The sequence below is a fragment of the Thamnophis sirtalis genome, unplaced genomic scaffold (genome assembly GCF_051295495.1).
Source record: "Thamnophis sirtalis isolate CommonGarterSnake01/CBP01778 unplaced genomic scaffold, rThaSir2_p1.2 scaffold_2, whole genome shotgun sequence".
Classification (NCBI taxonomy): Eukaryota; Metazoa; Chordata; class Lepidosauria; order Squamata; family Natricidae; genus Thamnophis; species Thamnophis sirtalis.
In genome coordinates, this window is record NW_028261382.1 from 144794567 (window position 1) to 144808787 (window position 14221).

The window sequence follows — 14221 nt, forward strand, 5'->3', positions numbered from 1 at the left end:
GAAATAGGTTTTGCCATGATTATTATAGTAATAACAAGTTCAATCATCAGTGGTATGAGAGTTAAAGCAGTTGAATTATCAAAAAAAAAAGGAAAAAGTTGTAAATATGACACATTTTAAAATATACTGATTGAACTGATTCATTAGAACAAAGATGATTAAGCTTGTAACTTTAAGATGTACCAGTTGAATACAGTTTTAAATACCTATCCTAAGCTGGGGTCTTCTAGGTGTGCTGGAGTCAAAATTGGTTATGGAAGCTGTAGTAATAGGCTGGGAACAGTTACTATAGAGCAGGGCTGTCAGACTCGCAGCCTAGGGGCCAAATGAGTCATACACTGGCCATGCCCATAGCTGGTTTAGCAAAGGGGGGAAAGTCATGATACGTCACGTGATGACACCGTGGCAATGCAAGTTTGACACCCCTGCTTTAGAGCTTACTTTATAGGGTTATTATCAAAGATTCACCAGTGAATTTTATCAATGCATTCAGCAGAATTTTAATCCAGTAAGCTTTTTCTTATGAGTTCCCAGAATAATCTACCCTTATCTACCCTTATATCTGTGTTATGACATATTTGCAGAACATTTTCTGAATAAAATAGTTCACAGTCATTCCAAGCTATCAGATAGTTTGGATACAGTGTATATGTCATGCCCCCCTCCCCCACTTAAGTTGCTTTTATTATTTCTGCTTTGATTTATTTCAATTACTTAAAGGTGGAGGAAAGATTGTGTGCAGCCTTCTGCTTATTGTCCTTTTTAGCAGATTGTAAGTATTTTATATGGAGAAATGACTGAAACATTGGATTTGGGTGATAAGGACTGACTTCCTGAAAAAGGAAAGTATGAAATTGTTCCGAAGAATTCTTCTAAAAGTTGGATAATGCTTAGACATTAATTTGATGTATTTGTTAAGGCTTTGGCCTAGAAACCAGGAGACTGAGTTTTAGTCCCACCGTAGCTATGAAAACGGGCTGGATAACTTTGGGCCAGTCTCAATCTCTCGGTCCAATTTACCTGATAGGTTGTTGTTGTGGAGAGGAAGAGGAATACGTATTATGAATGTTTGCCACCTTGAGTTACTTACAAAGTAATAAAGGCAGGATAAAAATCACACACATACACACACACATACACATTCCTGATATTCTTGGAAGGCATATATTAATAAAACCATTTTGGTTTGGCTTTTGGCATGGTTTTGGACCAAAGTATATTTGGTTGTTCTAATGAACAATAAAAGTTGAGAGAATAGAGAAAAAGAACGTTGGTCTTATCTGAACGTCTGTTCTCTGTAGCGTAGGTGGGAGGGACTACAACCGGGTTTGTGACAGCCTGATTGGTCCAGAGACTGAGGGATTTTTCTTTATCATCTCCTCCTTTCCCTCCTGGCTCCCAGTTTCACGAGGTCGAATGGGATATCTGATCACTTTATGTAAGGAACGAACGAACATTCCAACAAGAACGACAGTACAGAAAAAAAATGAAAGGAAAACACCCACAAGTCTGACCGCCCCGACCCCTTGCTAACTATCTAGGGTGGGAATGTAGTCCCTCCCACCTACACTACAGAGAACAGATGTTCAGGTAAGACCAATGTTCTTTCTCCTGTAGCTCCAGTGGGAGGGACTACAACCGGGACATACCCAAGCTAGGTCCCCGGGCGGGAAGAAGATCCAGGAGAGGGGATGTCGCCACTTGTTGAAGCACTCTACGGCCAAAGGCCGCATCTGCCGAGGCAAACGGATTAAGACGGTAGTGTCGAATAAAGGGGGAGGGGAGGCCCAGGTGGCCGCCCGACAGATATCTTCCAGAGGGGCCCTAGTGGCCCAGGCCGCCGTGGTGGCCACACTCCTGGTGGAGTGGGCTGTGATGCCCTGAGGAGGCACCTGTTGGCTGGCCTGGTATGCCTCCTTGATGGCCTGCCTAACCCATCTGCCAATGGTGGCCGAGGACACCCTAGCCCCCAATGACCTCTCCTGAAAAGACAGGAACATGTCCTCTGATCAACTAAACGAGGACGTACGCCTGAGATAGATGCGTAGGGCACGACGTACATCTAAACGATGCCGGAGGACCTCCCTCTCATGGGAAGGAGAGGGGCAGAAATTGGGAAGGATAACTTCCTGGGATCTGTGGAAGGGGGTATTCAACTTTGGGAGGAAAGTGGGGTCAAGCTCAGGACCACCCTGTCCTGATGGAATTGACACAGATCCTCCTTGGACGATAGGGCACCCAATTCAGAAATGCGTCTGGCAGATGTGACAGCCACCAGAAATATGACTTTCAAAGTGAGGAACCTAAGATGGACCGTCCTCAGGGGTTCAAAGGGAGCCCCTGTGAGTGCCCTAAGCACAAGGGAAAGGTCCCACGAGGGAAACCTGTGAACTGGAGGGGGGCATAGGTTTGCTGCCCCTTTCAGAAATCACTTAACTAAGGGTGCCTGTGCTAACGAACCAGACCTCACCCCTGCAAGGACCGAGGAGAGGGCAGCCGTCTGTCTCTGCAAGGTATTATGAGACAGCCCACAGTCTAGACCGTGTTGCAAGAATTCGAGGACCTGGGCAACAGAAGCTGAAGTCGGAGAGATCTGAGACTGCTCGCACCAGGATGCAAATGCCGACCATGTCGAGTTGTAGATTCGAGTGGTGGAAGGTCGTCTGGCAGCTTCAATCGTGGATATGACTTTGGCTGAGAGGTTTGCCTCCCTCAGCAGGTGCCGCTCAAGTGCCAGGCGGTCAGCTGGAGCTACTGGGGCTCTGGGTGGACCAGGACCCCCTGACAAAGACGATTTCCTCCTGGGCTATTCTCCAGGGGGAAGATAAGGACAGCTGGATCAGATCGGCAAACCAGGGCCGTCTCGGCCAATAAGGAGCTACCAGAATGACATGGGCCCCCTCTAGCACTATCTTTCTCAGGGTCCCCTGGATTAGGAGAATGGGAGGAAAGGCATAGAGAAGTCCGGGGGGCCACAGGCTCCAGAGAGCGTCCGTCCCCTTCGTGTTGCGTGCCGGAAAGTGGGAGTAGAAGCGGGGAAGCTGGGCGTTGCTCAGGCTGGTGAACAAGTCCACTTGTGGGTTGCCAAAGCGGAGGCAGATTCTGTGGAAGATCGCTGGATCCAGCTACCACTCGCCGTGATCTACCGTGGCTCGGCTTAACCAGTCCGTTTGGTGATTGGCCACGCCCGAGATATGTTCCGAGAGGATGGATGACAGGTTCCTCTCTGCCCATAGTCCCAGTCTGTGTGCCTCCAGCCATATGCCCCTGGAATGAGTCCCCCCCCTTGGCAATTTATGTGGTCCTTGGCTGCCACATTGTCCGTTAAAAGGAGGACATGTCTGTTGCGGATGGAGTCCCAAAAATGCAGTAGGGCTAGTAGTAATAGGCCTTCAACTCCAGCCAGTTTATATTGTGCCGCAGGTCGGACTTTGACCAACGACCCTGCACCAGGCTGGACCCCATCACCACCCCCCAGCCAAACAGACTGGCGTCTGTTGTGATGGAGACACAGTCCGGCTCCCAGAACTCGGCCCCTCGGTTCAAGGATGGGGATAACCACCACTTCAAGGACCAGCGGAGCTCTGGAGAGAGGCAGATGGGAAGCAGGGAATTGCTCATTGGCAATTGGTGTTGGTACAGTATGAGAGCCCACTGGAGTGTCCTGGAATGCAGGCGGGCCCACGGGACAATCCCTATGCAGGACACCATCTTCCCCAGCAGTTGTGCTAACGTCAGGATGGAAGCTGACCGACTTGCGCGGCCGTGCCGTGCCAATGTCTGCAGACTTGAGAGCCATTCTGGTGACAGACGCACCAGGCCCGTGGTGGAGTCTATCACCATGCCCAAGTGGAAGATCTTCGTTGAGGGAGAGAGGTGGCTCTTGGGAAAGTTGATGGAAAACCTCAGGGACTGCAACGTTCTGATGGTGAACTGGAGGTCCGAAATTGCCTGGGTGCAGAACTGGGCTAGGACGAGCACGTCGTCCAGGTAACAATAGAGTCTCACCGGATGAGAGCGCAGGTGAGCTGCCATCGCCGCCAGGACTTTCATGAACGTACGGGGGGCCGAGGCTAGACCAAAGGGAAGGGCCCTATACTGGAAGTGCCGCTCCCCATGTGAGAATCGTAGAAATTTGCGATGGGATTGCCAAATTGGTATATGTAGATATGCCTCTGTTAAATCTATGGACACCATGAAGTCTCCCTGCCGGATCCCCAGCAGGATGGACTTCAGGGACGACATCTTGAAATGCCTGTACACCAGATAGGAATTCAAACGTTTCAAGTCCAGGATTGCTCTCCATCCCCCGGAGCTCTTTGGAACTACAAATAAGTTTGAGTAGACCCCTAGTCCCCGTTCCTCCTTGGGAACCGGCTCGATCGCCTGGATGTCCAGCAGATGTTGGATTGCTAGGAGCATCAGGCGCTGCTTTTCTGGATCCCTGGAAGGTGGGAACGTTCGAAACAGCATCGGGGGAGTGGAGAGGAACTCCAGACGAAGTCCTTCCCTGACTGTCGACCTGACCCAGGCATCTGAGGTTACCTGGTCTGCGAAGGATGCTAGGCGGCCGTCTATGGGAAGACTCGGGTTCGAGTCACTTCCCTCTGCGAAAGGGACAACCCCCCTCCCCCCGCGAAATGGCCTCTTGGACGGGGGCTGGTATTTATTCCTGTCCTGATAAAAAGGACGTTGGTTCTGCCTATCCACTTGTGTACTGGACCCGTGCCCCTCCTGGCTGGTTGCCAACAGCGGAGAGGTGACACGGGGCTGGATCCAGGCGGTTGTTACCGCCTCCCTTCGGGAGGGGATCTTCCCCTCCGCACTTAAAGCGGCGGTGGTGAGACCCCTCCTGAAGAAACCATCTTTGGATCCAGCCGTTCTTAACAATTATCGTCCAGTCTCCAACCTCCCCTTTGTTGGGAAGGTTGTTGAGAAGGTGGTGGCCTCCCAGCTTCAGCGGTCCTTGGAGGAAGCCAGTTACCTTGACCCATTCCAGTCCGGCTTCAGGCCTGGTTACAGCACAGAAACCGCTTTGGTCGCATTGACCGATGATCTCTGGAGAGCCAGGGATGGAGGCCATCCCTCCATCTTGGTTCTCCTTGACCTCTCGGCGGCTTTCGATACCATCGACCATGGTATCCTTCTGCGACGACTGCAGGAGGTGGGGGTGGGAGGCACTTTTTGCAGTGGTTCTCCTCCTACCTCTCGGACAGGTCGCAGTCGGTGTTGGTTGGGGGGCAGAGATCGACCTCTAGGCCCATAACATATGGGGTGCCGCAGGGGTCGGTCTTGTCCCCACTACTATTTAACATCTACATGAAACCGCTGGGCGAGATCATTCGGAGGCACGGGATAAGATACCACCAATACGCGGACGATACCCAGTTGTATCTGTCCGCCCCGTGCCAACTCAATGAAGCGGTGGACGTGATGAACCGGGGTCTTGAAGCCGTTAGGGACTGGATGAGGGCTAACAAGCTTGTACTCAACCCGGAAAAGACCAAGTGGCTGTTGTGTTTCCCTCCCAAAAATTTGGCCAGTGTTCCATCACTCAGGCTGGGGGGCCAAATATTATACCCCTCAGACAGGGTTCGCAACTTGGGAGTCCTCCTGGACCCACAGCTGACCTTTGATCACCATCTGTCGGCTGTGACCAGGGGGGCATTTGCCCAGGTTCGCCTGGTGCGCCAGTTGCGACCCTACCTGAACCGGGAGGCTCTCACAACAGTCACTCGTGCCCTTGTGACCTCTAGGCTGGAATACTGCAACGTGCTCTACATGGGGCTGCCCTTGAAGAGCATCCGGCGACTTCAGCTTGTACAGAATGCGGCCGCGCGAGTGATTGTGGGTGCACCTCGGTTCACCCACATAACACCTATCCTCCGCGAGCTGCGCTGGCTACCTGTTGATCTCCGGGTGCGCTTCAAGGTGCTACTTACCACCTATAAAGCCCTCCATGGTAGTGGATCTGGGTACTTGAGAGACCGCCTCCTGCCAATTACCTCCTTGCAACCTATTAGATCACACAGATTAGGCCTCCTCCGAGTTCCATCTGCCAGTCAGTGTTGACTGGCAACTACGCGGAGGAGAGCCTTTTCAGTAGTAGCTCCGACCCTTTGGAACGATCTCCCCGTGGAGATTCGTACCCTCACCACCCTCCAGACCTTCCGCACAGCCCTCAAGATCTGGCTATCCCGTCAGGCCTGGGGTTAAAGATTATAATCCGTCCCCTCCCGAATGATGAATGTTGCTTTCACTTTTAATTACGTACTGTTTTTATATGTCATTGTGTGTACTCCCTTCTCTATACGTTGTAAGCCGCCCTGAGTCCCCTCAGGGAAAAGGGCGGCCTATAAATAAATTTATCTAAAATCTAAATCTAATCTAAATCTATCATATCTATATGGTGTATACCTGTGCTGACAATAATCCTGGTTGGGACCCCTGAAAGAGGAGGAAGGCCTACGGAAGGAAGAGGAAGAACGGTTATTCGTCTTTTTGTTATTAGAGGGAAGGACCTTCTTTTTGTCCCTGTTCTCCACTAGGATCGGATCGAGGGATGCCCCAAAAAGTATATAATATATATTATTATCATCACCATCATCATTATCGCTAAGCATATACATCAGAAATGTTGCCCACTTTCCACATATGCCCAAATAATTCAGTCATAATGCAGAATGATGAGTGGAAAAGAAATCTCCTAAGGATTAATACAGCTGTGTGAAGGATTAATACAGTGAATAATGGACGCTAACTTCAGTAATCTCAAGTAGCTCAGCAGCACAAAAACTGGTATTATATGGTAATACATTATTTGGACACATACTATACTATGTATGTTATTTTTTATCATACTAGAATGAATTACTTTAACATGATTCCCTTTTGTGTGGCTTTTATTACTTTCCAGGCTTTGTGTAACTGATAGATACTCAATTATATGTAAAGTGGCTATTAAAGAATCAGTACTCATCTAGGGGTCTAGGTCTCCTTTCCTCTTTCCTCTTGAATTTGTGTTAAAACCATTAGTGTTACAAAGAAATGTGCATTCATCAGGCATAGTGATGGAGGCCAGGGTGCATATTACAGCTTTTACTGCCTATGAGATGTTGAAGCCCTGTTCTTAAGAACTGCCAGGCAGATTGGGAATCATGGTCACGGTTAATAGCAGCGAATTGCCAGTTCTTGATGGGTGGGTAGTCACTCTTCTCAGTGGCTGCCCCCTGGGGGAGAAGGTAGAAAAACAGAGGGAGGGAATTAGAGTGACTTTGCACAGTTGAGCAGGTTCATGCTGCTGGATCAGTGGCAGGCATTGGCAGGACTCCACTCTGGGGAGGCTCTCAACAACATCACAGTCTCATTTTTACCAATTGGTGTTGCTATAGCCAATGGGAGAGTAAAGAAAGGAGGGGCAATGGGATGGGGCAGGACGGAGGAAATCGGAAGGCAAGGCTAAAGTAAGCAACAGAACGGTTCTTTAGATCTAAGTAGAGTACAGTGTATAACTATGGTTGAAATGTTTCTAATTGTACTGGTATGCTGAAATTTAACTTGAAGTATGTAATTAAGGAGTTGGCTTGCAAATTCTTTGCATTCTTCAATGGTATAAACAGGAGAAGCCTGGGAAGCAGCTGACTTGGGGCACCCAGGCATGTGGGACATGCTTTAATTTTCCTTCTCCCACACATTGAACAGATCTGATTAGCAGTTTTGGATGCAAAAATGCAGAAACCAATAGAGGGTAAAAAGAGTTAGAGTTTACAGCATCTCTTTGCAAACTGTAAGACCTATAGTGAATAAAAGCACAGAAATGAAGTAGTGATGATCCATTGCTTTTACATAGTAGGGTTCTGATTTCAAACTGCAATCTTAGGAAAGAAAGCAGAAATTTTTGATGCAGGGCCTTTTTTCTCAGTGTTCCCCCAGACTTCCTATTATTTCTGCCCTCTACTTTCTTATTTTCCTCCCTCATTGTAAGTAACATCTGTAAACTGTCATTTGAGAAATAAAATGATGGAATAAGAATTTTTGGAAAGCAAGTGGAAAAATTAGGGACATGGCACCCAGGCCATCCTACTGCTAGGGTGGTACTTCAGTGGTTTCTTTTGGGGCCTAGACAGCTCAGCTTAGGTGGCAGCACCTTAATTTTTTTTCATGGTTCTTTGGGTTTAGAATGGCTTATATTAATAATTTTGACTAATACAATTTTGACATGCAACTTTAATGCTTAACCTTAGTACAACTCCATAGCATGCCGTGTGCATTCAGCTGTAAAGAGTGATGATTTAAGGGAATGATATGAAGAAAAAGGTCATTCTAGAATGAACCTTTAACAAATTGCATTTAAAAAATGTATTATTCCACAAGTAGAGGACTGCACAGCTTTTCGGATTATTATTTTTCTGCTTGATTCAGAAAGTTGTTGAGACATAATAAGGAAAGAAACAGAAAAAGTGAATAGAAAATTGTAATTAGTGAAAATTCTTGTGAGGTTTCTGATTGTTATTGCTAAAAAACTCTCCAATAACATAAGATTTTTATCTTCTCTCTTTTTGGGAGTGAAGAATTCGTTCCAACAAGAAAATGCTTTTATTGGTTGGAGGGCTGCCTCCTGGACCTGACCGGCTTCCCAGCAATTTGGTTCAGTATTACGATGATGAAAAGAAGACATGGAAAATACTGACAAGTAAGCAGTTTATTTATGTTAAGTTACCTTGATGAATTTTAAAACATGGCAAATCAAATTAGGTTTCAGGTTTATTGGGATTTATATGCCGCCCTTTTCCCTGAGGGGACTCAGGGCGGCTTACAACCACAGGGGAGGGGAAGTGCAAGGTCAAAACAAACACATTGTGAACAAAAGAAAAATAATAAAACACAACTTTCATTCAGCAATCAAACACTCGGGCGGGTAATTGGAAGCCTATCCCCAGGCCTGCTGGGAGAGCCAGATCTTGAGGGCTGCGCGGAAGGTCTGGATCGTGGTGAGGGTGCGGATCTCCATGGGGAGCTCGTTCCATAGGGTCGGGGCAGCAACAGAAAAGGCTCTCCTCCGTGTGGTCGCCAGTCGACATTGACTGGCAGATGGAATACGGAGGAGGCCAAGTCTGTGCGATCTAATTGGTCGATTCAGGGAGGTAATCGGCAGAAGGCGGTCTCTCAAGTACCCAGATCCACTACCATGGAGTGCTTTAAAGATGGTCATCATTATCCTGAAGCGCACCCGGAGACCAACAGGCAGCCAGTGCAGCTCGCGGAGGACAGGTGTAACGTGGGCGAACCGAGGTGCGCCCACTATCACTCGCGCGGCTGCATTTTGGACTAGCTGTAGTCGCCGGATGCACTTCAGGGGCAACCCCATGTAGAGCCCATTGCAGTATTCCAGTCTAGAGATCACAAGGGCTCGAGTGACTGTTGTGAGGGCCCCCCGATCTAGGTAGGGCCGCAACTGGCGGACCAGGCGAACCTGGGCAAATGCCCCCCTGGTCACAGCTGACAGCTGGTGATCAAAAGTCAGCTGTGGATCCAGGAGGACTCCTAAGTTGCGGACCCTATCTGAGGGGTGTAAAATTTGACCCCCCAGCCTAAGCGTTGGTGTATTAGCCAAATTATTGGGGGGAAAACACAACAGCCACTCGGTCTTATCCGGGTTGAGCACCAGTTTGTTAGCACTCATCCAGTCCTTAACGGCCTCCAGACCCCGCTCCATCACGTCCACCGCTTCATTGAGTTGGCACGGGGCGGACAGATACAATTGTGTATCGTCCGCATATTGATGGTATTTTATCCCGTGCCTCCGAATGATCTCGCCCAGCGGTTTCATGTATATGTTAAATAGTAGGGGGGATAGGACCGAACCCTGAGGTACTCCGCATGTTAGGGGCCTCAGGGACGATCTCTGCCCCCCCACTAACACCGACTGCGACCTGTCCGAGAGGTAGGAGGAGAACCACCGCAAAACAGTGCCTCCCACTCCCACCTCCCGCAGTCGTCGCAGAAGGATACCATGGTCGATGGTATCGAAAGCCGCTGAGAGGTCAAGGAGGACCAGGATGGACGCATAGCCTCCATCTCTGGCCCTCCAGAGATCATCGGTCAATGCGACCAAAGCGGTTTCTGTGCTGTAACCAGGTCTGAAGCCGGACTGGAAGGGGTCAAGATAGCTAGCTTCCTCCAAGGCCCGTCGAAGCTGAAAGGCCACCACCTTCTCAACAACCTTCCCGATAAAGGGAAGGTTGGAGACAGGACGAAAGTTGTTTAAGATGGCTGGATCTAACGATGGTTTCTTTAGGAGGGGTCTCACCACCGCCGTTTTGAGTACGGCGGGGAAGTGCCCCTCCCGAAGGGAGGCGGTGACAACCGCCTGGATCCAGCCATGTGTCACCTCCCTGCTGTTAGCCACCAGCCAGGAGGGACACGGGTCCAGAATACAAGTGGAGGCACTTACAGCTCGGATGGCCTTGTCCACATCCCCAGAGGCAACTTCCTGGAACTCAACCCAGAACTGATGTGGCAAATGATCCTCCTGTGTCTCAGCTGGATCTACTGCGGTGGAGTCCAAGTCCGATCGAAACCGAGCTACTTTGTCCGCCAAGAATTGAGCATAATCCTCAGCCCTACCCTGCAAGGGGTCTCCCGCATCCCTCCTATTAAGGAGGGAGCGGGTTATCCTGAACAGGGCGGCTGGGCGTGACTCGGCGGACGCAACCAAGGAAGAAATATATGATCTTTTTGCAGTTCTCAATGCTCGGACATAGTCCTTGGTGCAGGTAGTTAAGAGTGCTCGGTTTGCCTCGGACCTATCGGACCTCCACTGGTGCTCTAGGCATCTCCTCCGGCGTTTCTTCTCCCGGAGTTCCTCGGTAAACCAGGGAGCTCTCCGGGATCCACTGACCCGGAGGGGCCGTAGTGGCGCAATCCGGTCGAGAGACTCCGACGCCGCCGAGTACCAGGCGGCAGCCAGAGTCTCCGCCGAACTGTGGGCGAGGGTATCAGGAATAACCCCAAGCTCCGTCTGGAACCTCAGAGGGTCCATAAGTCGCCTGGGGCGGAACCACCTGGTCGGTTCCTCCTCCCTACGGTGGGGGTTTGGCCTCCGGAAGTCAAGCCTCAGTAGGCAATGGTCTGACCACGACAGGGGTATGATCTCATTACCCCTCAGACCAAGATCACACATCCACTGCTCCGAGAGAAATACGAGGTCGAGCATGTGACCCGCTGCATGGGTTGGGCCCCGAATTACTTGGGTCAAGCCCATGGCTGTCATGGAAGCCATGAACTCCTGCGCCCCATCAGAGCGTTCACCGAGCGATGGCAAGTTGAAATCCCCCAGAACTATAAGCCTGGGGAACTCAACCGCCAGCTCGGCTACTGACTCGAGGAGCGAGGGGAGGGATGCTGCAACGCAGTTGGGAGGCAGGTACGTTAGCAGCAAACCCACTTGACCCTTGAGGTCCAACTTTATCAGCAGAGACTCACACCCGACAAGCTCCGGAGCAGGGACCCTACGAGGTAACAGAGACTCCCGGATTACAATAGCCACACCGCCACCCCTTCCCTGGGCTCTCGGCTGATGAAGCACCTGAAATCCCTCTGGGCACATCTCTACAAGGGGGACTCCTCCTTCTGTGCCCAGCCAGGTTTCAGTAATACATGCCAGGTCTGCCCTCTCGTCAACAATTAAGTCCCGGACGAGGGGAGCTTTGTGGACAACAGACCTGGCATTTAGCGACAACAGCCTGAGACCAGGGTCCTGACTACTCGCGCCATCTGGTCTTGGAGTGGGACTCCTAGGGCCGGAAGGAGGGATCTCTGTAATATAGCGAACCCTCCTTCCCCGGTAATGGCCAGCCCTAAGGTCCCCGCCGTATCTGCCTCTCCCTGTCACGACCGCTATGCTCCGACCCACTCCCATGTCCATGGTCCCCCCAACCACCCCGGTTCCTCCCGCCTTCCCCAGCAGGTCCTCCGAGTCAAGCATTCTCATTTATCCACTCTAACAAATCCCACGTAAAAATTTAAAACATATAAAATACAAAGGTAACAATTACTAAAAGTGGGCCATTCATTCAATTCCAAGCAACTCCCATACACTCAACATTCTATTTAAAATTGCGCAATTATAATCTATGATAATATGAAAACAGTGGAGGAAGCGATGGTTTGCTCCTCTCCCTTCTTATGTCCTGGGGAAATGTCCTTAGCCACCCAGTCAAAAGTATATAGTATATAAGGTGGCTGTAGACAAACAAGATTGAGTATAAAGCTCCAGAGTTCGTAGACGGCTCCCATATGGTCTTGCCCCGCTGGTGGAGGTTAGCGGGCTGTATATTCGAAAGTCTCTTTCTCAAAGATATATAAGGGCCCCAATGTAGGAGGCCAGAGTTCGAGGCTAACTCGCACCGCTCTTGCAAATGGAAGGAAAGTAGCTGGTATTTTCGGGGCTCAGTCCTTGTCCCTGCTGTCGCCATCCTCTATTGTTCCTTGCCAGTTGGACACAGTCCTACTCCCCTTAATAATTAAGTGAGCAGGGAGCAAGGTCCGGAGGGGGCTACAACGATAATAAATAGCAACACAGCAGATGATAAATAATAAATTAGGTAACAGGTAGTAAAGTGAGCAGAGGTAGATCCGAGGGGGGGGGGGCGTCTAGGGTAGTAGCCAGCACGACCATTCAGTCTGTAGATTCAGTGCAGTCTCCAACAGTTTCCGACAGCCCCCTTCTTTAAAGTAAACTAAGTTGAAAAGTTCACCCCTCTTAGCTCACTAGACACTCACTAGTCACCAAGACTCACAGACACAGTCACCACCACTCAGCTCCAGCATAGTCAGCAAGCTGGCCGGGAAGGAGGAGGATGAATGTAATGCTGTGAGTCAGCTGTTTAGCGCCGCCATTTCCTCCATGCTTTCCTCCACGTTTTTTCTTCTGAGCTCAGCAGCCGCTGTTCCGCTGCTCTGGATGACTGATAGGACCAGGGGCCAGCAGGTAATCAGCCAGGGGGGCTCACCAGCAGCACCAGGGGCTTCCGAAAGGGACCAGAGATGGTAAGGTGGTAGGGGAGGCTCCGAGCGCTCACGCGCCGCTCTCACCGCCGCGCGCCGCCGTCGCCGCCGTCCTCGCACAGCTGGGTAGCCCGGGCTGCCGCTATAGTAGAAATGCGAGCCTCCAGATTTCAGCAGGTCCTGTAAATTCCGGAGCTCTTGAGCTCTCCCAGGGCACTTTATTGATTGTCTTCCCTGAAGAGATTTGTTTATATAGCAATGGGATTTCACAAAGGACAAATAAATTGAAATAGAGGAAGGTAATATATTTTCTGTGACTGAGCCCAAATTAAAACTGGCTTAAAATCATTTAATATTGTTTTAGCATAAACTTGTTACGCTTTCTATCTCACCTTCTCTAAATAAGCAGGCATTTTTAGTGCATGGCATGTTATACACTATGGCTACCATTGAGTAAAACTGAATTACAAGAACAGTTATGTCTGTAGGACAATTGTGTATCTGTTCATATAAACACTGCAGCTAATAAAGTTTGTGAAGTTTAACCTTGGCTGAAATTGTGCTTAATTTATATTTTGAAATTCATGGTACTCTGTATTGCATTCTATTATGTATCTTTTACTGTGGTGTGATTACTGTATTACTCTGTATATGTGTACAATTTTATTGAGAATTTTAAACACAAGAATGAGACTAATACAAATTAAAATAGAGCAAAAGAAAAGGGAAAAAAGAAAACTGAAGATTTTTTAGGAAAATAAGTAGAATAAATAAGGAGGTAAGTAGAAAATAGAAAAGAACATTTAAAAATATAAAGGATTTTCCAATCTTCTTTACAGCAGCTATAAGTATAATTATAAATTGATATCTCTCTCCAAAGTTATATCATGACTCTCTTTTTGTATACTTTATCTCTCTCCAACAGTTAAAACTATAAATCATAAGTTCACTTTTTGTTGTTGCTTTTTACACAAAGGGTTCATAAGGGATTTCCAGCCATCACAAAACATAGATTTTCCAGAATGGGAGGAGGGAATGGTCACACGTGGGTTTTATCACAACCTGATTGGTCCAAGGCTGAGAGGAAATCTATAAATACCGGTGCCTGTCCATTGCTAGCCCAGATTCTCTCAGCCTGGTCCAAGCTGTAGAGTAGTTGGATAGGTTCTGTTTGTTTTCTCCTTTTGGGTGAGTTCTATTCAGTCTGATTCCT

General features: G+C 49.0%; 1 protein-coding gene across 1 annotated transcript in view; it reads left to right on the forward strand.

Annotated features, from left to right (window-relative positions):
- KLHL14 (kelch like family member 14) overlaps window positions 1–14221 on the forward strand; it is a 118843-nt gene that overhangs the window by 14050 nt on the left and 90572 nt on the right. The window contains exon 2 of the mRNA XM_014057467.2: window positions 8571–8692. Within this exon, the coding sequence (XP_013912942.2) occupies window positions 8571–8692 (122 nt within the window). The remainder of the gene's footprint in view (window positions 1–8570; window positions 8693–14221) is intronic.